We start from the raw sequence: 26,838 nt of genomic DNA on the forward strand, positions 1-26,838 counted from the left end.
TTATGGAGAAAAACCCACACCACTGGATCTTTACCCAGAGAAATTATTGGACTATAACGCTCCGTTGAAGAAGCCACGGGGGATGCTAGTGAGATAAACGGGTAAGCTGTGTTTGTAGCATTAGCTGCTATCTTATTTACTCATTTTCTGGTGTTTGATACAAACAAGCACTGCATGAAATAACACCATACATATATTAACGTTACGTAATCTTGGCATTACAGTGATACTACTTGTTGAGTAGTATTTTAACTTAATTTTGCTTTTATACGAGCTTCAGCGGCGCTGTGTGGTGCAAAGCTCGTAGTTCCTCATAGTGACAACACATAGTAGTTAAAAATAATCGAGGGCCACTTTTTCATGTCATCTTCCCACTCTGTTATGACCCGTGGGTGAGCCAGAGTCAATCCCTTTGAGCTTTTCAAAAAGGTTTTTGTTTCCTCCCATGTAATATCTTCCGTTGTTCTGTATTGAAAACACCGCTCACCGGAAGTCCTAAGACAAAACGGAAATGCCTCTGTTGTAAAAGTGGGCGGGGCTGAATAAGGTGAATACCAGATATGTTAAATCTAAAGACTGTTGGGAAGCAGACAGATATGTTCTTCACTTTATCTTTCACTGTGCAATACATGTGCAACAGTTGAATCCATCTTTACTGGAACTAGCACACAAAACTCCAGCAAACACTGGCTGCAACATTCCAAACACAAATCACATATTGTCAAAGCTGCTAAATATCAGCCCAGTCTCACGTTTTTTTTCCCGTGCCCCAGTGATGAAATGAGTCAAATTATCGTGATGGAGCTTTTTTTAACTCACTATTTCTAACCCTACTCCCACCCCCAACCCTAACCCCTAACCTTGACCATAACCTAATCTTACTCCTTCCCCCCATCCTAACCATAACCACCCCCCCACCCCCCGCTTCACTTTTAATTTTGTGCAGCCATCACGGAATGAATGAGAATGAATTTGTGCTGCTGTGACGAAAATGAGGCGCTTTTCGTCACAATATCACGAACCAATAGATTAATGTATATTTCGTGCTGCTGAAGCACGACTTGCCGTGAGACCAGGTTGCAAATATACAGTTGTATGCTAAAGTTTGGGCACCCCTGATAATTTTCATGATTTTCCTTTATAAATCATTGGTTGTCTGGATCAGAACATCAGAACTTTTAGTTACATATATCATATAGCAGACAAAAACACTGATATTTGAGAAGTGAAATGAAGTTTATAGGATTTACAGAAAGTGTGCAATAATTATTTGAACAAAACTAGGCAGGTGCATAAATTTGGGCACCCTTGTCATTTTATTAATTTGAATACATTTAGCACTAATTACTGGAACACAAAATTGGTTTGGTAAGCTCATTGACCCTTGACCTCCTTACACAGGTGAATCCAATCATGAGAAAGGGTATCTGAGGTGGCCATTTGCAAATGTTTCCCCTCTTTGCATCTCTTCTAATGAGTGGCAACATGGGAGCCTCTAAACAACTCTCAAATGACCTGAAAATAAAGATTGTTCAACATCATGGTTTAGGGGAAGGATATAAAAAGCTATCTCAGAAGTTTCAGCTGTCAGTTTCCACTATGAGGAACATAGTGAGGAACTGGAAGACTGCAGGCACAGTACTAGTTAAGGCCCGAAGTGGCAGGCCAAAAGGATGGTGACAACAGTCATAGTCAACCCACAGACCTGCTCCAAAGACCTACATGATGTTGCTGCAGATAGTGTCTCTGTGCATTGTTCAACTATACACTGCACAAAGAGATGCTGTGTGATGCTGTAATGCAGAGGAAGCCTTTTCTGCATACATGCCACAAACAGAGTTGCTTGAGGTATGCTAAAGCACATTTGAACAAGCCAGCTTCATTTTGGAATAAGGTGCTGTGGACTGATGAAACTAAAATTGAGTTATTTGGACATAACAAGGGCGGTATGCATGGCTGATAAAGAACACAGCATTCCAAGAAAAATGCTTGCTACCTACAGTAAAATTTGGAGGTGGTTCCATCATGCTGTGTGGCTGTGTGGCCAGTGCAGGTACTGGGAATCTTGTTAAAGTTGAGGGTTTTATACCTCTATGTCATAAATACAGTAATCTGATGTTTTGTTATATATGTTATGTGAATGTAAAATGCTGTATTTCATGGTGCTAAAACACCAATAAAAAATACGAGGTCTGTTAGAAAAGTAACAGACCATTTTATTTTATGCAAAAAATATATAAATATATGGATTTGATTCATATGTTTTTACGTCAGCTAAGCTTGAACCTTCGTGCGCATGCGTGAGCTTTTTCACGCCTGTCGGTTGTGTCATTCGCCTGTGGGCAGGCTTTGAGTGAGCACTGGTCCACCCCTCTCGTCGTTTTTTCATTGTCAGGAGAATGTCTGAACGACTGCCGTTTTGTTGCATTAAAATTTTTTCAGGAACCGTGTGAGACAGCCAGGTGGAAACTATTCGATAAATTCAGATGGCTTTCGGTGAAAATTTTATGGGCTTCACAGAGATTAAGGAGTGTTACTACCATTTTAAGGACGGCCCACAGTGGCTGAGGGTGCATCACGCTCCGAGCCGCGATCAACAGGCTGAAACAACCATTTAATTTCTAAACGGATGGCTGTATGGATCCGGGACCATCGTGTGCAATTTCTCTGGTTATCACAAGAGCTGGACATCAGCCATTTTCTGGCAGATTTCACTTTTAACAAGAGATTTTGTCATGGATTTTGTCACATGGATTCCAGTCAATATCAGCAGATTCATGAGAACAATGTTCATGAATCAGTGACAAAGTTGTGGCGGGGCTGGATCTTTCAACAAGACAACGACCCTAAACACTGCTCAAAATCTACTAAGGCATTTATGCAGAGAAACAATTACAACATTCTGGAATGGCCATCTCAGTCCCCAGACCTGAATATTATTGAAAATCTGTGATATGATTTTAAGTGGGCTGTTCATGGTCGGAAACCAACAAACCTGAGATGTTTTGTAAAGAAGAATGGTCCAAAATACCTTCAACCAGAATCCAGACTCTCACTGGAAGCTACAGGAAGCATTTAGAGGCTGTTATTTTTGCAAAAGGAGGATCTACTAAATATTGATGTATTTTTTCCGCTGTGGTGCCAAAATTTATGCACCAGCCTAATTTTGTTTGAAGAATTATTGCACACTTTCTGTAAATCCTATTAACTTCATTTCATTCCTCAAATATCACTGTGTTTGTCTGCTATATGAAATATTTAACTGAAATTGCTGATCCAAACAACCAAAAATTTCTAAACGAAAATCTTGGAAATCATCAGGGGTGCCCAAACTTTTACATATAACTGTAAATGTGCCATATTGTTCCAAATATAACATGAAAATTCAATAAGGTATATCTTATATATTATATTCCAATTCTATGGTAGAACTATGCTAGTATACTAAGGTATATCTAAAAAGGAAGAGTAAAATAGAAGAGTAGAAAAGAGTAGCGTAGAGCCACTTAGGTTGCCTGGTCTTAAGAACAAGGGATGGCAGGTTGACGGTAGCATGACTGATTATAAGACAAGCCAACTTTTTCAAGATGTTTATACCTAAATGTTCTTTTTTCAATATAAAGATAATTATTTTATTTGAAATAAATGTTAAGAAATGCACATTTTATGGGAAGCCACTGATTTCTTATGCTAACGATGTACTGACATACTGCTTTAAGGACCACAATAATCTATTCTGATTTTTAGCATTTTTAACACAGTGTTTTAGCACTCACCATCTTTTAACATTAGACTGTCCCACTGTATTTCTTGGCTGCTTGACAGCTGTTTGATGACTTTGCTGCCTTTATCACTATGAGCTTAAAGTTTGTATCATATCTTCTCCTCAGTTGCTGGTTAACTTACCAGAGGTGCGCTTTTTCAGGATGATCCCTGTGTCTCTCCGTCATGTGTCACTGTAAGGTCATTAGAGGGGCAGTAGTGTTGGGGCCACATTCAAATTTGGTACCACCCATTGTTGCAAATGTATATGACATGTAAAAGTTTTGATGCTGAATATAAGACCCCTTCTTCAGATGAATCTGAAAGAAACACCTTCTTATATTTGGAACAATATGGTCATTAGGGAGGGATTTACTTCAGCAGTGGGTGCTCCTGGACCTGCGAAAGTGCCCAGTGATGCATGAAAAAGGTAAGAAAGGAGGCAACCTGGAAAAAGTCTTCTGATGTTATTCAGCTTTAGCTTAATGGAGCTGTAGCGATTTTGCGCACTGACCTTTCTACCCAGTGCGGTGCTTTGTGTGATTCAGTGCAGCACTATGATGAGTAAGACCTGTTTCCTATAAAAGGACACTCACCCCTTTCAACTGCTGAGCTCCAGTGATGTGGTGAAAGACTCTATCAATCTCCTGCTCGATACGCCGGGCCCAGTGCATTATCCTGTGGAAAACATCACAATCCTACGTCACACAACACTACACAAAAAGAATAAGATACTGCATGGATTTTCTTTCACCAAAACATTAAATCTAGGCTTCTATCTCAGATGTATCTTCTGGCAAATTGTAGCTGAATTTTCAGGTCTTCTTTTTAATAAAACCCTCCTCTATACCACTTCATCATGAAGGTGTATAACTGGGGATACAAATTGCAAAACATGCACAATGCACAATTTCTCCAATCACAGCCACAGAAGCCTAAAACGTCTTCTGTGTTGTCTTGGTGTCTTTCTTCACTCTTCTCCTTCTTGCACAATCACTCCGTTTTTGAGAACTGTCTACTCCACACAGATTTACCATAGAGTGCCATACTGTTTGTATTTCTTCATAACTGATGTAAATAAAGTTCAAGACATATTCAGTGACTTGGAAATGTCCATGTATCCATCTCCTGACTTGTCTGAAGAAAACTGACAATAAAACAGATTATTTACAGGTATTATACCAAAGGGGCTGATTACTTATGCAACCCATCATCTTGGCTTTTATATTTTTAATGAATTTATATCAGGTTGTGGAGATTTGCTTTCAGTTTAAGTCAAAGGATAATAATTTTAGATTTTTTTTTATATTGAGAAACCTGATTTACTTTTTACATTTGAAATGCCATAAACAAATTAAAATCCGTGAAATACCAAGGGGCTGAATACTTTTGCAAGCCACTGTATGTACAGAGGCAGTATGTGAGGATGCTCTCCATGGTGGAGACGTAAAAAGACACAAGCACTCTCTGGTTTATGTTATTTTTCAGGTATGTACCATACCTGTATGGTATAAAAATAACATAAATATTTTTGTTATTTTATTTTCCAATGAAAGGCTCATTAAAAGTCTGCTAATGAGTCTTTCATTGGATTCAGGTGTGTTGGAGCAAGGAGACAACTAAGAGTGTCAGGAAGGTGGCTCTCGAGGACCAAACTTGGCCATCCCTGAACTAGGTGATTAAGGAGCTTGCCCAAGGGCACGTAGTGACTTTCCAGTCAGGCTGGGATTTGAATGAGGATCCTCTGGTCTGAAGTCAGTGGCGGTTCTACACTGAATTACCCCCCGGGTAAAACCCTCTCCAAGCACCCCCACCCCGCACCCCATGTTTTTGTTTTTTGCACAAACAGACATTTTTTATAAATTTTTTATTTTTTTTATTATTATTATTATTTTATATATTTTACATGTGCCTGAATTTGCAATTGAAATTGACATAAAAAGACTGCAGGTTACAATATAACTCTTATACAAAATATCCATGAATTGAAAATCTGAATAAAGATGCCCTTACATGCTAAATGTCTGTCATTAGATGCTTTTTTAATCTTTCAGGGAGGAACACTTAGCTCTTTTATTAAGGTGCATATTTGTCTCAACATTTAGCTTAATATTTAGCTTGATGTTTGTAAATATTAGGCTAAATGTGTAAATATTTAGCATTAATTAATCTGCAATAGTTTTAGGTCTGACAGAAATTTGAAATTCTGTTCTGTGCACGTCAGCACACAGGGGCACCTGCTTGTAGCTGCAGGACGTCAATTTGCCACTTCCTCATACAGCGATATGATAACTGTTGTGCTACACAGAATTTTTTTTTTTTTTAGTACTTGTGCCACGAAAAAATGCGCCCCGGGCGATTGCCCGCCTCGCCCATGCCAAAAATGCCGTGTCTGTCTGAAGCCCAATGCTTAACCAATTGACCATCACCTCCCCTTAACCCCTAATTAATTTTTGTTTCTTCAGTCTTTGAGGACACTTTCCTAAAAATAACAAACAGCAATTTTATGTTGTGAATGATGAATGCACAGCAGTAAAAATGATCAAACATGGATCTGTTTTCATCATTCGTATTATGGCTGTGGCTTTAAATTCAACCAAACCGCCTGATAAATTATCACTCCATTTTTTTTATTTTACATACATTTTCATCAACTCCATTTGGATCATTTCATTTTTGTCACTACCATCCCGCCATACGTACATTTCTGCCCATCAGACCCAGATAAATCATTCTTTATGAAACATGTCACACAATTTTTTAGGCTGGTATGGAAAATGCAGATACAATTATAATCTACAGTAACCAGTCAAACGTTTGGACACACTTTCCCATTCAACTGAAGTAGTGTAACTATTTTCAAATAAGCCCTTATGGTGGCTGCCATGACGAGATTTCGCACGGAAATATGACGTTGTCACAGTTGACTGTCATTATTTATTGTTCTTGTAGCAAAAGGAAAACCTGCTTAATGATTCTCGATTGTAAAATGCTACATTGTGCGTGGGTTAGTGTCAGGAATCAGAGCTGTCCTTCTGTCTTTCTCCAGACCCGGAGAGAACCTGTAGGTTTTTCTTTTTGGTATTTTTTTTTTACTCCAGGTGACCACACACCTGCCACAGGTCAAGCAACAGTCACTGTTCTTTGTGAGCACATTTACATTGGCTTTTTGCATGTGTGTGTGTGTCTATGTCATGAACTTATATACTCTGTGGTTGTATGGTGTGCACTGCATGCATTTTATTTTTTTCAGGTGACTCATTCCCAAGTGGTTACGCCTGAGAGTTTGGTAAAAGTGCAGAGCAGAAAAGTGATTTATAACCTGACATCAGTCAGAATGCAAAAGCTAGAGAACCACACCCTACTTTTTCTGGGTCAGGCTCAAAACCTCTCAATCACCCCTCATATTTTTCATCTTTAATCCGGAGCACATGTTCATTTCTTCCAACAATGATCTGTAATACTGATTCGTCTGACCACAATGCACACTGCCACTGTGTGATGGTTACACGCCAGATGCCTCCGTGTTCAGAGACGTCAGTGCCACTTTTGGACAAAGTTATGAGGCTTCTTTTTTGCACAGTAAAGTGTAAGTGGTATTTGTGAATGTAACACTGTACTGTAGTTTCCAACGTAATCCTTTCCCCATGTGGTTACATCAGCTATTGGTGAATGACGGTTCTTGATGCAGTGCCATGTGAGGGATCGGAGATCTTGGATGTTCTGCTTCGCCTTGTGTCCTTACCCTGTACGGACTGAAATTCCTCCAGATTCCTTGAATCATTCATTGATATTATGCACTGTAGAGGGAGAAATACGTAAATCCCTTCTTATCTTTCTTTGCTGAAAATAATTTTTAAACATTTCAATAATTTTCTCACACATTAGTTGACAAACTGGGCATCCTCTGTCCATCGTTGCTCCTTACAGACTCAGCCTTTTGCGGATACTGTGTTTGTAACAAATCATAATTTCAATCACCTGTTGACATCACCTGTTTAAAAAAACATATTTTTTTACCTCATTAGTAGCCCTGTCTCAAAAATGTTTTTAGCATGTCTTGCAGGTCTGAAATGCAGGAATTAATAAATGAAATTAAGTTGGCCACACAAAACATGAAATAACTTGGGTTCATATTGTTTTCAATCAAATAGTAGTCAAAGAAATTGTAAAAATTTGTGTCTTTTTGTTTTGTTTTTTGCATTTTCCTTATGTCCAAACTTTTTCTGGTTTGGGGCTGTAGATATTAGACACCTGACTGTGACTCTTTGTTTCATTCAAAACATGCTTATTTAGGGTCTGCTCATTCTGCCCCTGACCAAGGCAGTGTCTCTACACCTGCAGTTGGTCCCCGGGCGCCGGAGTGTGGCTGCCCACTGCTCGTAGGGGTTGGACTGTATCTAATTGGAATTAGGATGAGTTAAATGCAGAGGACAAATTTCGTTGTATGTATGTATATGTGCATGACAATAAAGACTCGATTCTATTTAATGTGAGAATTTGGTGAAATCACGGAAGATATAAGAAATGGCCTTTCATTCATAGTTTGTGTATTCTGAATATTATATACATACACACACCAAATCTCGTTGTCACGGGTCAAGGAAAAAAAGATGCTTAGAGAGTGGTGCCATCTATCACTAAGTTTGTGTGTAAAAAAAAAAATTGGGTTGTCAGAGTTTTGACTTTTCCTCAACAGTATTATATGATGTCATAAGGCAAGCATGTTAAAGAAAGCAATAAATAGAAAACCTGTCTCACTTGTTTAGTAAATTTAAGAAAATATTAAAGAAAAGGACATTTTGGAATCATAAAATTGATTTTGACAGCATCCTGCCAACACTTACACACTAAGGCTGATAAAATTACACAACCTTTTGCGTTTTTTTTTAAACTAACGTTGGTTGTGTATGGCTGCAAATAGGGCATCGCAGTCGTTTGAACCCCGCGTAATATCACAGGATTTGACCACTTAGGGGGATCTCCGCTCTGTTGCGCAAAATATACAGAGCATAACTTCACACAGATAATTAGTGTACTGTTTTGTTTTCCGCTGAAACCACCGAAGCAGTCGCAAAAAGTTTTTTTTTTCGGTTCCCAGTGGAGAAGAAAAGATGAAGATGGGAGAGGCCGTGTCAGTAAGTGTTAGCCTATACAGCTAACCAGAGTAGCTCTGTTCTCTCGCCTGCAAAACCGCCTCGACACGTTTGTGCTCTGGTGTTGCCGACTGAACGGTCCTCCCTACAAATCGGTCCACCCTGCCTTCACTGCACATGCGTCATTAGCCGCGGTTCACCGGTTATCATCTCTTTTCTGCCTAAAACTGCACTCCAGTCATCAGCTATCTCAGCAACAGATATCTGAAGCTTTTGTACAACAATCATTTCCACATAAATTCAGCATTATTTCATCATAAATAACCCTAACCCAATCAGAGCGCCGCAGCTACAAGAGCTGCAAGCTGATGCGTTCAACTGCGCGTCTGTCATTTCAAAGCGTCATCGAGTATTGCCTCATTTCTGTTTAAAACTGACTTTAGAATGATTTAAAGGAAAAGAAAACCCACTCATAAAATACAGCTGGGAAGATAGACTGTGCTATAAACTAACGATTGATGCGTATCAATGAAAATAAGGAGCTCTTGCAATTGAAATATCCGCCTCGAAAGTCGGCATTTAAGCAGAATTTGACGATTTCATAAATGCCGCCATTGACACAATTTTAGCCAATCAGAAAAAAAATGGATCGCTTGCGGTGCTGCTGTGATATAGACTGAGCACAGAAAGCCACAGATGGCGAACAGGTGCTGATGTAAAAGTCCTCTCTCTCTCTCTTGCTTTCTCTCTCTCTCTCCCTCCCTCTCTCTCTGTTCCTGTTCGGCTGTCCTCTTCAGCTGCGCTCCAAGCTGCGGCTTTACAGCCTCAAGAAGTTGAAGTGCCTGATTTCAGTAACAATTCAGTTCATTTTTTTGAAAATCCATGCTCTGCGGCACAGATCATTTGAATCAGAGAGCCGGGTGGAAATTTGCCGTTACCAGTGGATTAAAACTCGTCTCTGGTGCAGGCTCGCGGAAGAAACAGCTCACCTTCAGCACAGAAACCGTCCACTCCCCCTCCCCTCCTCCCATTCAGCAGTAAACAGCAGAGAGCAAGAGAGAGGTTTCCCAGATGTGGTTTCTCTCCAGTATCGTAAAATCCTGCACGAAATTTGTCGTTACCGGTGGATTAATACTCATCTCTGGTGCATGCTCGAGGTTTCATAGACGTGGATTCTCTCCAGTATAGGAAAATCCTGCAGGATGGATCGGGAAATTCCGATCCACGAATTACGTCAGAATCGGAAACCGATACAGAGCCAGGATCCGGGATGTTGATTGCCGCTTACGTGCTTTGCCCCTTCTATACTGAAGACCAGCCATACAAAAACACTCTTAACTTGAAAATAAATGATCACACATGCCTATACATTTTCATATGGGCTCTCAATATCATAATTTACCAACCCAACCATAAATTATCAGTGGGTTTTCTTTTCCTTTAAGAGGTTTTACCTTGTCATCTGATGGCTAATAATCCCATTAATCCATTTGATCACTTTGGGTGAAGAGACTCTGTCTCAGACGAGCTGCTGAGCTCCAAAATAACGCATGTGCAGTGGAGGCAAGGCGGACCAATTTTTAGGGGCAGACCATTCAGTCTGCGACACCGGATCATAAACACATCACATGTCCACTTCCGACCGCATCGTCGCTTATTCTTTGCTTTTTCACTTTGTTTGCATGTAATTTGCTCAAAAACCCATTGAAAATGCTGTGGTTTGTCCCCCAGAAGTAGAGAAATTACATCATATTTTACCCCTTTAGTGCCCGCCCCCAAATGAGAGTCACACACACACAAACACACACACACACTCATCTTCAACCGCTTAGTCTAATTAAGGGTCACGGGGGCTGGAGCCTATCCCAGCAGTCATAGAGCACAAGGCAGGATACACCCAGGACAGGACACCAGTCTGTCACAGGGCCACAAACAGACAAACACATTCACACCCACTCGCACACCTATGGACAATTTAAAGATCCCAATCCACCTAACCCGCATGTCTTTGGATGTGGGAGGAAACCGGAGCACCCGGAGAAAACCCACGCAAACACGGGGAGAACATGCAAACTCCACACAGAAAGGCCACAGGCTGGAACTGAACACATGACCTTCTCGCTGTGAGGCAACAGTGCTAACCACTAAGCCACCGTGCTGCCCCAAAACGAGACTGCAGTGCCCAATTAGACAGGTAGCAGCTGCTTCGAAAAGACAATGCACCTGATGTCTTTATGCAGAGCAGGGCACAGTTTAAGACTGAGTGAAAATCAACATTTTAGAGGCGGCGTAGAGAACAATCATCAGTCACAGTGAGTGAGTGAGGTTTCAATATGCCACCATTTTCTCAAACTATCAGTTGCTTGGCAACATGAAGCAATTAAACCACATATTTTACACTGCTGTGTGTAAAATAATTTTGATAAATAAACCAAGTTGCTAATGAATCAATATATCAACAAATCTCTAAAATTTTAATGAACCAAACCTGTTTGATTTCTTCCAAAAACATACTTTCAGTGAAATGAGTATCTTTTAACACATTCTTATCTTTAACACTTACCTGATACCGAAAACAAAAATCATGTGAGTAAGAAGCAGCACACTCCAACCTCCAGCATAACTACCACTGGTTTTCATATTCAATACTTCACTGCAGCGTTACCATTGGCAACAGAAACCTGCATACAACTGTACTGGTCAAAGATTGCTTACATCCAAATATTTTAAGAACACTTAATGTTGAGCAGTAAGACAATACTATGAGATGAGGGAGGTTTGGTTTATTAGTAAAGACTACACAAGTAAATTCTGTGTATTCAATCACTGATTCTAATGTCTTGTTTCACTGGTTTTACAAGATTTTTTTTTTACCTTCAATACCATTAAGTACCTGAGTTTTTCCAGTATCTCTACATAGGACAAGTAAGTCAGTCCTGTATAGGCCCTGAGCCCTACTAGTGGCTGGTGCTTAGCTACAGATACACTATGAAGCAGATGAGAGTCTATAACTCCTCTGGATGGTCGACAGTCCATCACAGGTTACTGAATCCCAAACCCAACCCTCTCCCTAGGGCTGTATATAATGTCTCTAAACTCGATACAATACAATACATATCATTGGACGTCCGATACTCAATACGTATCACAATATCAATACATTTACGTGCTTAATACTTCCTGTATTTACTTTAGTTGTACTGCTTAATGTGTTGTATTAGTATTTTCTTTTGTGTATTATGATGCGTAGTATGATGACGCTGCTCTGCTGGCGACACGGAGGAGGGTTTCTGCTGCAAAATGCTTTTTGGTATGGAGGCTGTTGATGTTTGTTCTTTTCTTTCTGTCTACCACTTGTCAACAGTGGACTAAATGTGCGGCTTGTGCTTTTGACTGTGTGTGGAGGCTGAGAGGGAGTATGGTGCTGTTAGCACTAGCATGGCTAGTGCTACTTAGCCAGATAGCCCACTGCTTTGTGGATGGGGCTGTTAGCACTGGGGGGCTAGTGTATAGCTGGAATAAGCTGCTGGGTTTACAAGACCATGGAGCTCTTCCACCGTCTGGCCTGCTGGATGAGGTTCCGAGGGAGTTGGTACGACAATACCGACCAGACTTTCGGCAGGGCAGGAGACTCAGGAAGCGGGGGAAGAGAGGCGGCCTGAGGCAATGCATCCGCGCAGCCACCAACCTACCGCTGCCGCCCATCCTGCTCTGCAATGCGCGCTCACTTAAAAACAAACTGGATGAGTTGCGCTTACAAGCTGGAGCCTGTTACGAGTTCTGTGAGTCTGGATTAATGGCTTTTACAGAAACATGGTTTAGCGACGATGTACAGCTTCATTCAAGTGGATGGATTTACACACATCCACCTGGACAGGAACAAATACTCTGGTAAAACACGGGGGGTGGAGTTTGTTTATATGTTAAAGACAGGTGGTGTACAAACTTTGCTGTCAGAGACAGAGTATGTAACTCCGATCTTGAGCTCCTGTGTGTAACCTTACAACCTTATTACCTTCCTCGAGAATTCACAAATATGTTTGGGTGATTCTTAGACTACGGGCACTTATTATGTCCTTTGATCATATTGTATGAAAAACAGAAAAAAGGGGACATTTCACACTTTTATAGTTATCTTTACAATGAAAGTGTGTTAAGAAATTTGTTCTAGTAGTTTATGATGACTTTTTCACCTTTTTTCAGCATCATTATATGCAAATATTGCCGTTTTGTGCTTGTCCCACACCCAGACTTTTGATCTTCACTGATAAAAATGAATGGTAAAGAAACGTTTTTTCTAATGTTTTAAAATATCTCTGAATAAAATATCAGTAAAATAATCAAAACATAATTGGGGTATTCAATGTCATACAACTGTTGTGATTTTTTTAAACAAAATGTAGTTGTCCCACACTATTGCCATAGTAATGTCCCTTTAAACAGTTTGTATGAAAGATTGTTTGGGTAGTTTCTATGGAGATAAACAGTGACATCAGAGCACATGTATATAGCGCCAAATCACAACAAACAGTTGCCCCAAGGCACTTTATATTGTAAGGCAATGGTGTGGTGGAAATTACATTTACAAGGCCAGTAGTGCCCATAGTTAAAGAATCACCCATTTGTGTGTGTAGTTTATATTCCACCAAGTGGAAATGCCGCCAGAGCAGCGAGTCAGATTTCAGATGGTGTCCATTCTCATCTTCAAAATAAACCGGATGCTCCCATGTTTGTTCTTGGTGATCTAAATCACTGCAGTTTAAATAAATCCCTGCCTGGCTTCTATCAATATGTTCAGTGTAGCACCAGGAGCAATAAGACTCTGGATAAGTGCTATGAGAACACAAGACATGCCTACACAGCCAGAGTCAGACCCCCACTTGGCAATTTGGACCATAATGTAGTCCAGCTTCTTCCCACCTATCGATCAGCGTTTAAATCAAGTAAACCTGAGGTCCACTCTGTGGTCTGCTGACAAGATAGAGGAGCTGAAAGGATGTTTCTTGTGTACAGATTGGGACTTTTTTTTTCAAGATGCGGATATCAACAATGCCACAGAGGCAGTTACTGGTTACATCTCTTTCTGTGTTTACTCAATCATTCCCCAAAAGATTATTAAGAAATACCCGAATAATAAATTGTATGTCACACGGGAAATACGGGAATGTATTAATAGGAAGAAAGCTGCTTTTAAATCAAGGGACATTGCAGGGGTTAGAGTCGCACAAAAAGACCTGAACCAGAAGATGAGAGATGCTCGACTGCAGCATAAGGAGAGTACGAGTGATGCCATTTTAACTATAATGAACTTGGTTTTAAAGCATCTTGAGAGTTCCTCTGCATATGCCAAATTAGTTTTTATTGATTTTAGTTCTGCTTTTAACTGTATCTGGTCGCATATCCTTCTTCAAAAAATGATTCAGCTGAATGTGAACCCTTTTTTAATTAAGTGGTATCACTCTTTTCTGACAAACAGGTCACAACAGGTGAAGGTCAATTCTGTCTGCTCTGATATTGCATTAAGCAGCACTGGTGCCCCTCAGGGCTGTGCTAGTTCACCTTTTTTATTTACACTGTATACCAATGACTGCATCAGCTATCAGCCAAACCAGTATGTTGTTAAATTTTCAAATGACACTGTAATACTCAGTTTGCTAAACACTAATACTAATTCAAGTTGTCACAAATCTGGAGTGGACAGGTTTGTGAACTGGTGTGATGTCCATCAATTGCAGATTAATACTAATAAAACAGCGGAGATGTTGGTGGACCCTCGGGCTGTCTGATGCGTCTGTGAAAATGCGTCTGAGGGTCTGTGAAAATCTGTGCTGATTTTCACAGATCTGGCAACTTGCTTCTGACGGATTGTTTGTTGCTGTGATGCCACTCTGAACTTCACACGGTTGTATAGGCTTCTTTTATTTCTGTTTAGCACTCTTCTGGTTATTAATTGTATCGACTCTGAACGTTATTTAACAACAGTCTTGTTGTGAATCGCTAGCAGTTAGCATTTGCTAGCGGTTAGCATTCTCTAGCAGTTAGCTTTCGCTAGCTAGGTCGACACTTCCCTTCTCCGTTGTTACTTTTTATAGCTATTTCTTTTCTACCAGTTTAATACTTCTGTTCGTGTTTCAGTTGAACTGCTGTGAATTTTAAGTAATTTTTACTCCTGTGTAAAATCTTAGGAGCAGCTAGCATTTTCACTAGCGGTTAGCTTGCGCTAGCTATTTCTGACCCTTGTCATTTTTTCATTTCATTTTTTTACACTCCTGTTAGTTAATTAACTGTTTAGTGTATTTTATAGCTGCTGCTTTTTTACCTGTTTAATACTTCTGTTAGTTTTTCAGTGTAACTGCTGTGAATTTTAATTCATTTATCTGCGTCTGGTTAGCTCGTGTTTGCTTGGCTACATTTTTGAATTTCTTAGTGCACAAAGTACACTACTAATTATGTGTTATGTGGTTTCAGGTTTCACATGATGGGTTATGTGAAACCTGGCTTAAACCTACAGCTGTCCTCCCCTTAAATGAGGCCTGCCCACCAGCATATACATTTAGTCATGTCCCTCATGATGCGAAGCAAGGCGGGGGTGTAGCTCTTATTTATAAATCTAGGTTTAGCTTATTAGTGGTTGGGGGTCACAAATATAACTTGTTTGAGCATCTGATTCTCTGCTCCGCTCAGGATATTACGCATTGCCAAGGTCAGAAGAATAAAAATCAGCCGTATTACTTTGTCACTGTATATAGGCCTCCTGGCCCATATTCTGAATTCTTAGATGAATTTGGTGCTTCATTTCTAACTTGTCAACGAGAGCAGATAACATTCTGATCATTGGTGACTTTAACGTTCATATAAATAAGCCTTCTGATCCCCTCTGGAAATCATTTATGGAAATTGTGGATGCATTAGGATTTCGGCAATGCATTCGAGATTCGACGCACATTAGTGGAAATACCCTGGATCTGGTTCTCGCACGTGGTATTGCTGTCACGAATATTGACATCATGCCTCTTACATCAGTGGTCTCTGATCACTAACTTATTAAGTTTACAGTTTCACTGCCGTGTTTAGTGGAACAACAACCTTATTTATCATTACAGCGATGCATCAACTCTTCAACTAAGACTGAACTAGAAGCTAGATTGCCTGATGTCTTAGCCTCACTTTTGACAAATACCCAGTCAGTAGATAGACTTGTGGATAGTTTAAACTCAGTGCTCAAAACGACACTCGACATGATTGCACCACCTGTGTTGAAACCGCGCTCCCCCAAATCGCAGTCACCTTGGTTCAGTGATTACCTGCGTGACCTCAAGCATAAAGCAAGAGGTCTAGAACGGAAATGGCGTCGTTCAAAATTAGAAGTATTCCACCTTGCATGGCGTGATGCTATCTTAGACTATAAGCATGCACTATTGGCTACAAAGCGGACCTATTACTCTGATTTGATCAACAAAAACAAGCATAACTCAAAGTTCTTGTTTAACATGGTGGCAACACTTATTCATGGACAACCACCTGTAGTTCGCTCTCCTTTTAGAGCACAAGATTTCCTGGAATACTCTGAGAAGAAAATAGATAACATTAGGTTGAACATATCCCAGCATGCCTTAACCCAGCCACTACACCCTGCTACTGAAGTGGGCGCCACTACTGAGGTATTACCTAGATTTACAGAATTTTATGGTATCTCTCTAGACATGCTGATGAAACTGGTAACGTCAACAAAAAGCACAACCTGTTTATTTGATCCTATACCAACAAAACTGTTTAAGGACTTGTGGCCCACTCTTGGGCCAATTGTGCTGGAAATTATTATTCTTTCTTTAACTTCTGGATCTGTTCCTAAACGTTTCAAATATGCAGTGATTAAACCATTACTTAAGAAACCTAATCTTGACCCTAGTGTATTGAAAAACTATCGGCCGATATCAAATCTATCATTTTGCTCTAAAATTCTGGAAAAAAAGTGGTGTCACAGCAGCTTGTAGACTATCTTACTGAGAATAATCTCTTTGAGCCGCTGCAGTCTGCTTTTAGAAAATATCATTCCACAGAAACAGCTCTCACTAAAGTAGTGAATGATCTTCTGCTTACAATGGATTCGGACACCACTACGGTTCTGTTGCTGTTAGATCTCAGTGCTGCATTTGATACAGTGGATCATCATATTCTACTTGATAGGCTGGAAAATCATTTTGGGATTAATGGGAGTGCCCTTGCATGGCTGACGTCATACTTGACCAGTCGTTCTCACTGTGTTTTGTACAGTAACACTACCTCTAACCTTAGTGACATGAAATTTGGGGTTCCTCAGGGGTCTGTCTTAGGCCCCCTGCTTTTCTCCCTTTATATAGCACCCCTTGGGCACATATTGCGGCATTTGGGATTACCTTTCACTGCTATGCAGATGATACTCAGTTATATATGCCGATAACTGCTGGTAATCTCATTCACATAAAATCCTTAGAAGATTGCCTTGCATCAGTGAGAAGTTGGATGTCTAGAAACTTCCTACTTTTAAACTCTGAAAAGACTGAAATGATGGTTCTTGGTCCAGTGAGACATCGGCATCAATTTGACCAGTTAACACTCAGCCTAGGCTTGTGTGTCATACATCACACTGACAAAGTGAGGAACCTTGGGGTAATTTTTGATCCTTTGTTGTCCTTTGGTCTCCATATTAGAAATATTACTAGGACTGCTTTCTTCCACCTGCGAAAATATAGCGAAGATTCGTCCCATCCTGTCTATGGCTGATGCTGAGACCCTGAGCCATGCGTTCATCTCTTCTAGATTGGACTACTGCAATGTTCTATTTTCTGGTTTACCACAGTCTACCATTAGGGGTCTCCAATTGGTTCAGAATGCTGCAGCCAGACTTTTGACAAGAAGCAGAAAGTTTGACCACATTACACCCATTTTGGCATCTCTTCACTGGCTTCCTGTCCCAGTGAGATCAGATTTTAAGGTTCTGCTACTAACCTATAAAATTATTCATGGACTGGCACCTCCCTACCCAGCTGACCTAATTAAACCTTACATACCGGCCCGGGCTTTATGTTCTCAGGGTGCAGGACTACTTTGTGTCCCTAAGGTGAATAACAAGTCTGCGGGTCACAGAGCTTTCTCTTATCGTGCCCCTGTTCTGTGGAATGATCTCCCTGCGTCAATAAAACAATCAGATTCTGTGGAGACTTTCAAGTCCAGACTTAAGACGCACTTATTTTCCCTTTCATATGGCTAGCATACTGGTGCAGTTTTGTTTTACGCTTTTTACTCTTTTAATGCATGTTATTAGTAATTGAAGTGGGCCGCGGCCTCAACTTCACCTAAATTCTGCGTCTTTTAGTGAAGCTTAGGGCTAGCGGCCGGCGATCACCTTAGTATTTCTTCTGTTTTTCTTGTTGATTAATGCTGGCAAATTATACAGTATTTTTTGTCTTTCTGATGCCTGATTCTGTTTTTTCTCTGTTTAAGGTGCAGCTCCATCCAGAGATGGGAGTTGTGTTTGTGTTGGCGATCCTCCTGTCCTGTGCACCAACAGCAATTCTTGTATATTCGTCCGTGAATTGTTCTGTGAATTATTTCTGTAATTTATGTTTGTAGCATGGCCCAAGCAGAGGGTCACCCCTTTGAGTCTGGTCTGCTTGAGGTTTCTTCCTCAGAGGGAGTTTTTCCTTACCATTGTTGCTCTGGGGGTTGGTAAGGTTAGACCTTACCTGTGTGAAGCGCCTTGAGGCAACTCTGTTGTGATTTGGCGCTATATAAAGGAAATAATTTGAAATTGAAATAAATTGAAATTGAGACCGTAGTGTGGTCACCCATACATGGACGTAACACTGAGCAGGTGGATTCGTATAAATATTTGGGGGTTTACATCGATAACAACTTAAGGTGGCACATGCAAGTGTCAAGCTTTTGTGCCCGAATCCACTAGCGCATGCACTTTCTTCTTCGACTCCGACTGTTTGGTGTATGTAGGAATATTATGTTGATTTTCTACAGAGCAACGATTGAGTCCATGTTACGGTATGGTATTACTAGCTGGTTTTGTAATTTAATGGTTAAATCAAAAACTCAAATATTAAATCTGATTAAGATAGCTGGCAAAATCAAGGGTATGGTGGTACCTGTAACTCCCCAAGAGTTGTTTGAACAGGCAGTTCTCAGATGTGCAGACAATATTTTAACAGATGCGTCTCATGTACTGCACGCTGAATATATTTTACTTAACTCAGGAAGGAGGTACAGGGTTCCTCTTTGTAAATATAATCGATATAAACATTCATTTATTCCATTATCAGTGAAGCTCATAAATCAGCAGATAGTTCAGGGAAGATAGCATAAGGTTATGTATTGCGGAATTTGCACAAAGATGTTAATAATGTTGTGTATTTATATTTTAACCTTTGACTTACTATGATGTTGTTTTGATGTATGGGTGCTATGTACTGGATGTGTTGTTGTGTAGCAGACCCTGTCCAAGGCAAATTTCTCCTTACGGAGACAAACAAAGACACTTTGACTTTGATTTACCGTACACCATATTGACATCACAACCTACATGTTTGACAAGATTACAAACCTCAAGAGCCTTAATCAAATTCATGGCTTCCCTCACCCTACCTGAGCTGGTTTTAAAGCTAGAACCCAAACAGACCCAGGTATGTCCTGGCTTAGACATTCCTTAAAAAACAAGACACTGCGTCATGTCCCACTTTAGCTACACAAAAAAGTTAAATTAAGTAAAAATATTTGTATATGGCTCACCAATTCCACTTAGTGCAAAATTGTAGTAAAACGTAAGCACAGAGTAATGCTGATTAAACATATTAGTTGTTAAAAATATTAATAGTTAGCAGTAGCAGTAGTAGTAGCATATACAAAAATTGTCTTTAAACATGCACCTTTACTCCAATGCTGCGTTCACATGTCGGTGGCAGAAAGCTGTTACAGTGGTCATAGCAGAATTTCTATGATCTGCACCAGCAGACTGCAGGCGACAGTATGAGGCATAGGCATGCCACGATAACAAATTTTGCAAGACGACATATTGCCTCAGAAAATATCACGACAAACAATAATATCACAATATTATCAATGTTGCTTTAAGGCTATTTTATGACAGATTTATTAATAGCATAAAAATGCATGTACATCAGGGTTCTAACTAGGATAAAATTTTAGCGTAGTGGTAATGTCGAGGGACGAACGGACGGGGGGGAGGTGCGGAAGGGGGGAAGCTTTTGAAAATTCAAGCTAAAAATTGGCCATTCTAGGGGTACCCAAAGGGGAAAAGCCAGGTACGACAGCCCAAGTCCCTTCATCATGTCCAGAAGGCTGTGGAAGTTTGTTGAGTGGGCAATCTCATTCTGGGTTAGCCAGTACATGGCCCTCAGTGAGGCAGTCAGAGTCCGTGGACATTTTTAAGTCAAGACTTAAAACCTATTTTTATTCTCTTTCTTATGAGTAGTTTTTATTTTATGTTTTATTCTTTTACTTCTGTTTTTAATTAGGTATTTGATTTTTTTAAATTTTTTTATGTTAAACTGTTGTGTGTGAGGCACCTTGAGACCAGGCTTTTGTTGTAATTTGGCGCTTTATAAGCCGATTAAATTGAAATTGAACAACATTTTATTGAGTCATAAAGTAAATAAATATGAAATTGGTTACTGGATCCTTAAACTTTGGACATAATAAACTCTACATGGTGGAGCCTTGATCTCTGGACATAAACAGAAAGAAAATCTGTTAGTTTTTGACAAAAGCATTTCCTTTCAGACATTGTTATTGACATGAATGCCTTTCCATACCTATGAGCTGAGTTCTTGCAGCTGCGCTGCAGGTCAGGTTTGTAAAGAATGCAGGACGTGTCATTTTGGGAGGAAAAAACGTTTTAGTCAATTGTAGTTTATTGTCTGTATTGCAACATTTGTAAGAGGTGTCATTTTAGTTAAAGCGGCGATTCGTTTTGAAGTTAATTCCGAGCGTTTGAAGCGGTCACAACGGAACGGAGGACGATTCTCATTTCTCGACTGCAACCCAGTCCCAGTTAGTGACTTTAATCCACACACAAGTGACTCATGATATTTTAATGGCTTTCAGATGGGTTAAGAAGCGGACTTACCGCTTCTGAAGAGCAGCGAATCAAAGAGCCACGAGCCACTGAATCGAAGCATCAAAATTAGGGCTGCAGCTATCGATTATTTTAGTAATCGAGTATTCTATCGATTATTCTGGCGATTAATCGAGTAATCGGGAAAAAGTACTTTTGCGTTTTAAAACATGAACAGTCCAGGGCTCTCCCTAAGTAATGGTACAATGTCACTGCGTCATCACGGAGATTGTCAAATTTATTGTATCCCTGTTTTCCTGGGTAATTATTTATTTTTTCACATCTTTACAAGTTTTGGATCTTTCCTGGTCTCAGGAGCTCAGCCAAAGTCGGGCCAAAGTCTTGACATTTTGCTGAAATGGCGATGGGCTGTGGCTTTCTGTTTTTTGTTTTCTCCAACTTGTAAAATTTAACCATTTTTATTTGTTGATTGATTTATTAAGGTGCTGGACTGGGTCCCTACATGAATTTTTTAACACTCTCTGCGATTCAGCCAATGCATTTCATTTTCAGCTGGAGGTTGAACATGCAGCCTCGCAGTCACAGGTTGTTTATTATTATTATTATTTTATTTGAGTTCCCGTGTTTGTGAAGCATTGTGTGTTGCCCAAAAAAGCGAAAATTATAAAGCGAAACACTCATTTGCGAGTCACACAGAAGAAAGAGTGGACTTCTTCCAGAGACTGTCTGTGGCCGGTGTTCTGTCGAGATGAGGTGCGTCGTTGAGATGAGGTGCCTCGCGTAACTGCACGTGTGCACTGAAAAAATTACTTGACAAAGTTCGCTTATTTTGATGGGCAAGTAAATGTATAAATTGTTCACCCGAACGTAGTAATGTATAAAATCTACTCACTATAAAACGATATGTATTTTTAACCTGGAGTTAGCTTACTTTGACAGGCAAAATATACATATACATACATTTATGCTCCTAACATAAAATACAGAAAATGTTTTTCTTCTAGGCTATAAATACACTGAATACAATTAATAAATAAAAAAAACTTTGACGGAAAAAACAAAACAAAAAAACAAAATGCGCATGCGCAGTTGCACGATGAGTGAGTTACATCATCTCCCCATGTGCAGTTGCGCAACGCATCTCGACGTTCACCTCATCTTGACGTTCACCTCATCTCGACGGGACACCGGGACGGAGCTGTGTGAGGGCAGTGCTGAGCCGCTCACACTGGGCAGAGAGAGGCAGCAGCCGGCCGCCGTGCATAGACAGCGGCCAGCGGACGAAACTGTGTTGTTTTTAAAAAACAAACACACTGCTTTGCTTTAAATGCACAGTAAGCTATTTCAGATGATCAGCGTGGACCGTCTTTTTCCTAAAAGGCTTTAATTCCCTGTTTGTCGCGTTGAAAAGCTGTAGCTTTTGTGCTAATTTGATTAGTGCATGCTCTAGTCTTCTTCTGTTTGTTTTTCTGGGGACATTACAGCGCCACACACAGGCCTGGCATATGTACTACAACATTAAACAAAGCTTCGAGGCACAGAATTTGCCTCGAACATTTTTTGTAATCGAATTATTCGAATTACTCGACTAATCGTTTCAGCCCTAATCAAAATTATAGTGTAACGGGCCGTAACGCAAGTTTGCGCTAGCTAGAACCCTGTACATCCTTTCAAAGAGCAAGACACATTTAAATAACATCCGTCGACTTTCCCTCTTGTTAAGCCTGTGGCATAACCTGCACAGTGAACAGGAAGAATGGAGAACTCATGTATTCATATGAAAAGCACTACATGAATGACAGGTAAGTGGCACTCTAGCACTCACTGATCTTGTTTATTGCATTGTCACCATGCTGTGATACACAGTGAGATGACACAAACTGTTTGAAAGCAGTCTGCGCTGCTGCACAAAACCATTGATAACTGGTTTCCACATCCAGCGCTGATATAGCTTAAGTATGGCGATAGGAATACCAGTACGCATACTGAATGTCTTATACGGTGCTTTGATAATACAGTTCAGATGAAGACAGGTATCATGACCAGGAATCAAACCAAGATCAACGTACTAGTACAACAGTAACCCAGCTGATGCTTTTATTCTCCATAGAGTTCAAAGATCACTGATTTGAATCAAAATGTTTACAACTGCCTCTTCCCCTTCACTTCACAAGTTCAACTTGGACTCATTCGTTTATTGGACTGAAAAATGGACTTCAGCTCATTCTTGTCAAATGCACGGGCGCCAAGCGTCACATCAAACACCAAGCTAAAAGCGACGCTTTGCTGGGAGCGCATGTTGCCTCTTATCGTCAGGCTGCCATGGTCAAAGTTCACACCAATCCAACTTTTGCTGCTGTGCGCTGTGACATAGCTTTATGCTGTCCAAGAGAAACTAGACATCAGACCAAAACACGGAAGACTGCAGTGTAAAAACCGTGTCACAGAAACGTGTCACAGAACTGCTCATTTATACACAGCAGTTTTCTGAAGAAAATCCTTGCAAATGTTTTTTTTTTTACCTCAAAATTAATTTCTGATTACTGTTTTTTAAAAAAAAGTTTGTAACACTTGTAATTAAAATTGTAAAAAAAAAAAAAAAAAAAGATTCTTAAGAAACCTTTCTTCATCTGTAAATTAAAACCATAATTTAACTGTTATTTCAAATTAGATTATTTCTTGTTTAACATAAGGAACCTTGGACATTTATTTTTAGACAAATAAAGTAACATGGAAATGTGTACATTTTTAAGTCTGTTAGATTATTCATGTCATTTCAACCAGAAAAATAGACACTGTAAATAAATACAAATGATTATTATAAATGCAACAGGAGATGATTTAGCAATGACTGCAGTGTGATTGTAAAGTATGATTTCTTAATGTGACATAAACCTCATGATGAAATTATTTTTTGAATTTCAACTTGTAATTACATCAGAATATGTGATTTCCTTTTTAATGTTGTGATCAGGACAGAGTCATTTCTAAATTACTCTGTGATTCATAATCACTAGTGATTGTGAATGTTTTAAAACTGTGCACAATGGGGCGGGGCTTCTACCTGTGCAAATGTCTTTTGACTTAACTTTGATTTCATGGACATTTTTAATAATCCATTTATGTATTGTTAAAATATAAAATGAAACAGCTTTATAAAAATAAAATAGTTGCTGTTTAGAAGCACAGACGCAGGTGTCGGCTCGCTGGACTCTCGGGACATTTAACCAGATGAAGGTCTCTTCTGCAGTTTTGACCTCTGGTGGAGTTGTTGAAGACACTTCTCTCCCATTTTGAAGAGTAGAGATGTTTTCTTCCAGCGGGACTTCATGGTGTTCAATTCAGCTTCAGTTTTTGAAGTGCGTCTGAATTTAGATTGCCTGCAGAGCAAAAGTGAAGAATTTCGGATTGAGTCGGTCTGCTCCATCATCCAGGCTGCCTGCCTCACTCTGCCCGGAATGAGGCCTGAACTCTGGCTGCTTCGTGCAGCTCTGCACACTGTCGCGGTTCGATCGATCCCACCAAGTCATCAGTCGGCTCGGCGTCACTCCGAAAAGTAGTGGAAAAAAAGCTTCTCTCAGCAGGATTTTGGGAGACTCGTTCTAATGCTGTTTTTTAAAGCTTTTTTGTGGTTCTACAGACGTAAATCCAAGATGGTGATCACTCAGCTTTCTCGGGCTTTGGAAAAAGTCAGGATGTGACGTAGAAATCTCTACCCCTCCCTCCCCCTTCCCGCATCCGACGTGATATAACTGATGAGCGTTAACTGCAGCATCTGACGTATTCAATCTGAAAGGCCCATTACATTTTGGTGTGCTTCACTGGTGCTTAGCAGTCCAACACGAACTTTAAACAGGAGTTCAAAATTTTGTTCTCAGTAGTCTGTGAATGCCATCCACTGACTTCGTGTACAGACTAATGTCTGCTTTCCTCAATCCAGCGAAAAATTGCATCAGAGATTTGTCCAGCTTTTCATCCTAACTTCATCCTCTTCATCCTAACAGTTCTTCATGCATCCAGATGGACGCTGTGGTGAATTTGTTTTTTTGGGTTAGAAGAATTAGCAGCGTCAATTAGCTCCTTCAAATCATCATCCGCCAGCAAAATAAACTCCGCCATGTTTAGCTGAACACTGCCCACAGTAGTGTGAGCGCACGGTGGCCGGGGCGTGCAATGGCACATGTCATATAGCACCAATAATGCACCCTAAAAAGAACTATTACACGGTCAATGAAACACAAAGGCAAATGGCATGAATACTCCACGTCACGTGACATACAAGCCACCAATCAAATGACAAGGATCCACTCAGGCTTTATAAAATTTTGAATACAGCACACTGTAAGGCATTTGGATTGTTTTTTTCCACCTTTAACATTGCCAACAGTAGCAAAACTATCACTCTAAAGACCCATTTTAGATACAACTGAATGCCCAACAAAGTTTCTTTGACAAGTACGGCAGCTGTATTTAAAAGGGAAATTATTTTCAGCTTCGAGGTCCTGGGGCAGTCGACAGAAAAAACAGTGCAGTGCTCGTTTCAAAGTGCTCAACTGAAAACACCCACAAAAGAGAATCACTTTCATCAGCTTTGAAAACATAGTGTGAAGTCTGATTTGTCATTACGTCACAAGGCCATAAATTAATTTGGTTACCACGGGAGTGAAAGCAAAAGCATAAATGAAAATTCATGCAAATGAAACCCCCCAGCAGTTTTTTTTTCTTTTGCTTCTTCTTCTTCTTGCAAAGACACCTTTCCAAACATCACACAGAACAATGAGTCAGCATCTTACTCTTTCCCACAGTTGTGGGAGAAACGTGTGGCAGGAACAAGATGCCTAACACAAAAATATCTCTGACATGCTTTACAAACAAGAGAGCATTATGCTCAGCTTGTGCTGATGGCTAAAAAGAAGTCTGACTTTTCTTATATTTTGTCAATCCTTCTCTTCAGGCCTGTTCTTAACTCAGGATACTGTGAGTCTACAACATCCACTGGGGCAATGCGAGTTTGTTGTCCAAGGACACACACACAGGTAGCATGACTGGGGACTGAACCCAGGTCTACACACTGGTAGTCCAACTCCTATCCCACTGAACATGGCTGTATTTTGCTGTTAGCATTGTTGCCTCACACTAAGAAAACCCCACCTGGTCCTTTCTGTGTGGATTTTGCATGTTGTCTTGTGTTTCTGTAGGTTCCCTCCGGGTGCTCCCGTTTCCTACCATTTCCAAAGACATGCAGGTTATGTGAATTGGTGACTGTAAATTGACCGTAGGTATGAGAGTATGACTAGGTTCGTCTGTCTATATGTGTCAGCTCTGCGACACATGGGTGGCCTGTCCAGGGTGTTCTCTGTCTCTTGCTTAACGGCCGCTGGATACACTCCAAAAAAGCTGGACAGAAGTTGACCCATGTGTGACTCCTCGTTAGTTTGCATGCTCTTTTTCTCTTCCTCCAACAGCGTTTTTTGTTTTGTTTTGTTTTAGTCAGCTCTGCCATGACAATGAACATGTAGGAAATAAAGCCTTTGTTGGCTTGTTCTTATAGCTGTTAGCTTGCCGGTGCCTCAATAGGGGGCGTGTATGTGTTGCTGTCGTGCCATAAAGCAGTCTGTATTTCTCTCGAGACCCCATTCTCCCCAAACCAAGTCATTTGGCAATGACAATTGCTCCCAAACTGTAAAATTAAGGTAAAATGTATCATAGGGTGTCAACCTGACTCCAGAAAGGGAAAAGAGGGTGCAGGTTTCTTTGTAACCACCAACTGCACCAGGTGATTTCACTGATTAATAGCAGATGGGATGAGTTCATCAATGAAATCGTCTGGTGGAGTTGGCAGTTACAAAGAAGCCTGCACCCTGTTTGCCCTTTCTGGAGTCATGTTGACAACTATGA

The 26,838-nt window shown here is 40.3% G+C and overlaps 1 protein-coding gene across 3 annotated transcripts in view; it reads right to left on the minus strand.

Annotated features, from left to right (window-relative positions):
• LOC117506832 (voltage-dependent calcium channel subunit alpha-2/delta-2-like) overlaps window positions 1-26,838 on the minus strand; it is a 151,069-nt gene that overhangs the window by 109,436 nt on the left and 14,795 nt on the right. For all 3 annotated transcript variants that reach the window (XM_034166462.1, XM_034166461.1, XM_034166463.1), the window contains exon 2: window positions 4,359-4,440. In XM_034166462.1, coding sequence (XP_034022353.1) covers window positions 4,359-4,440 — 82 coding nt within the window. The remainder of the gene's footprint in view (window positions 1-4,358; window positions 4,441-26,838) is intronic.

The sequence above is a fragment of the Thalassophryne amazonica genome, chromosome 3 (genome assembly GCF_902500255.1).
Source record: "Thalassophryne amazonica chromosome 3, fThaAma1.1, whole genome shotgun sequence".
NCBI lineage: Eukaryota > Metazoa > Chordata > Actinopteri > Batrachoidiformes > Batrachoididae > Thalassophryne > Thalassophryne amazonica.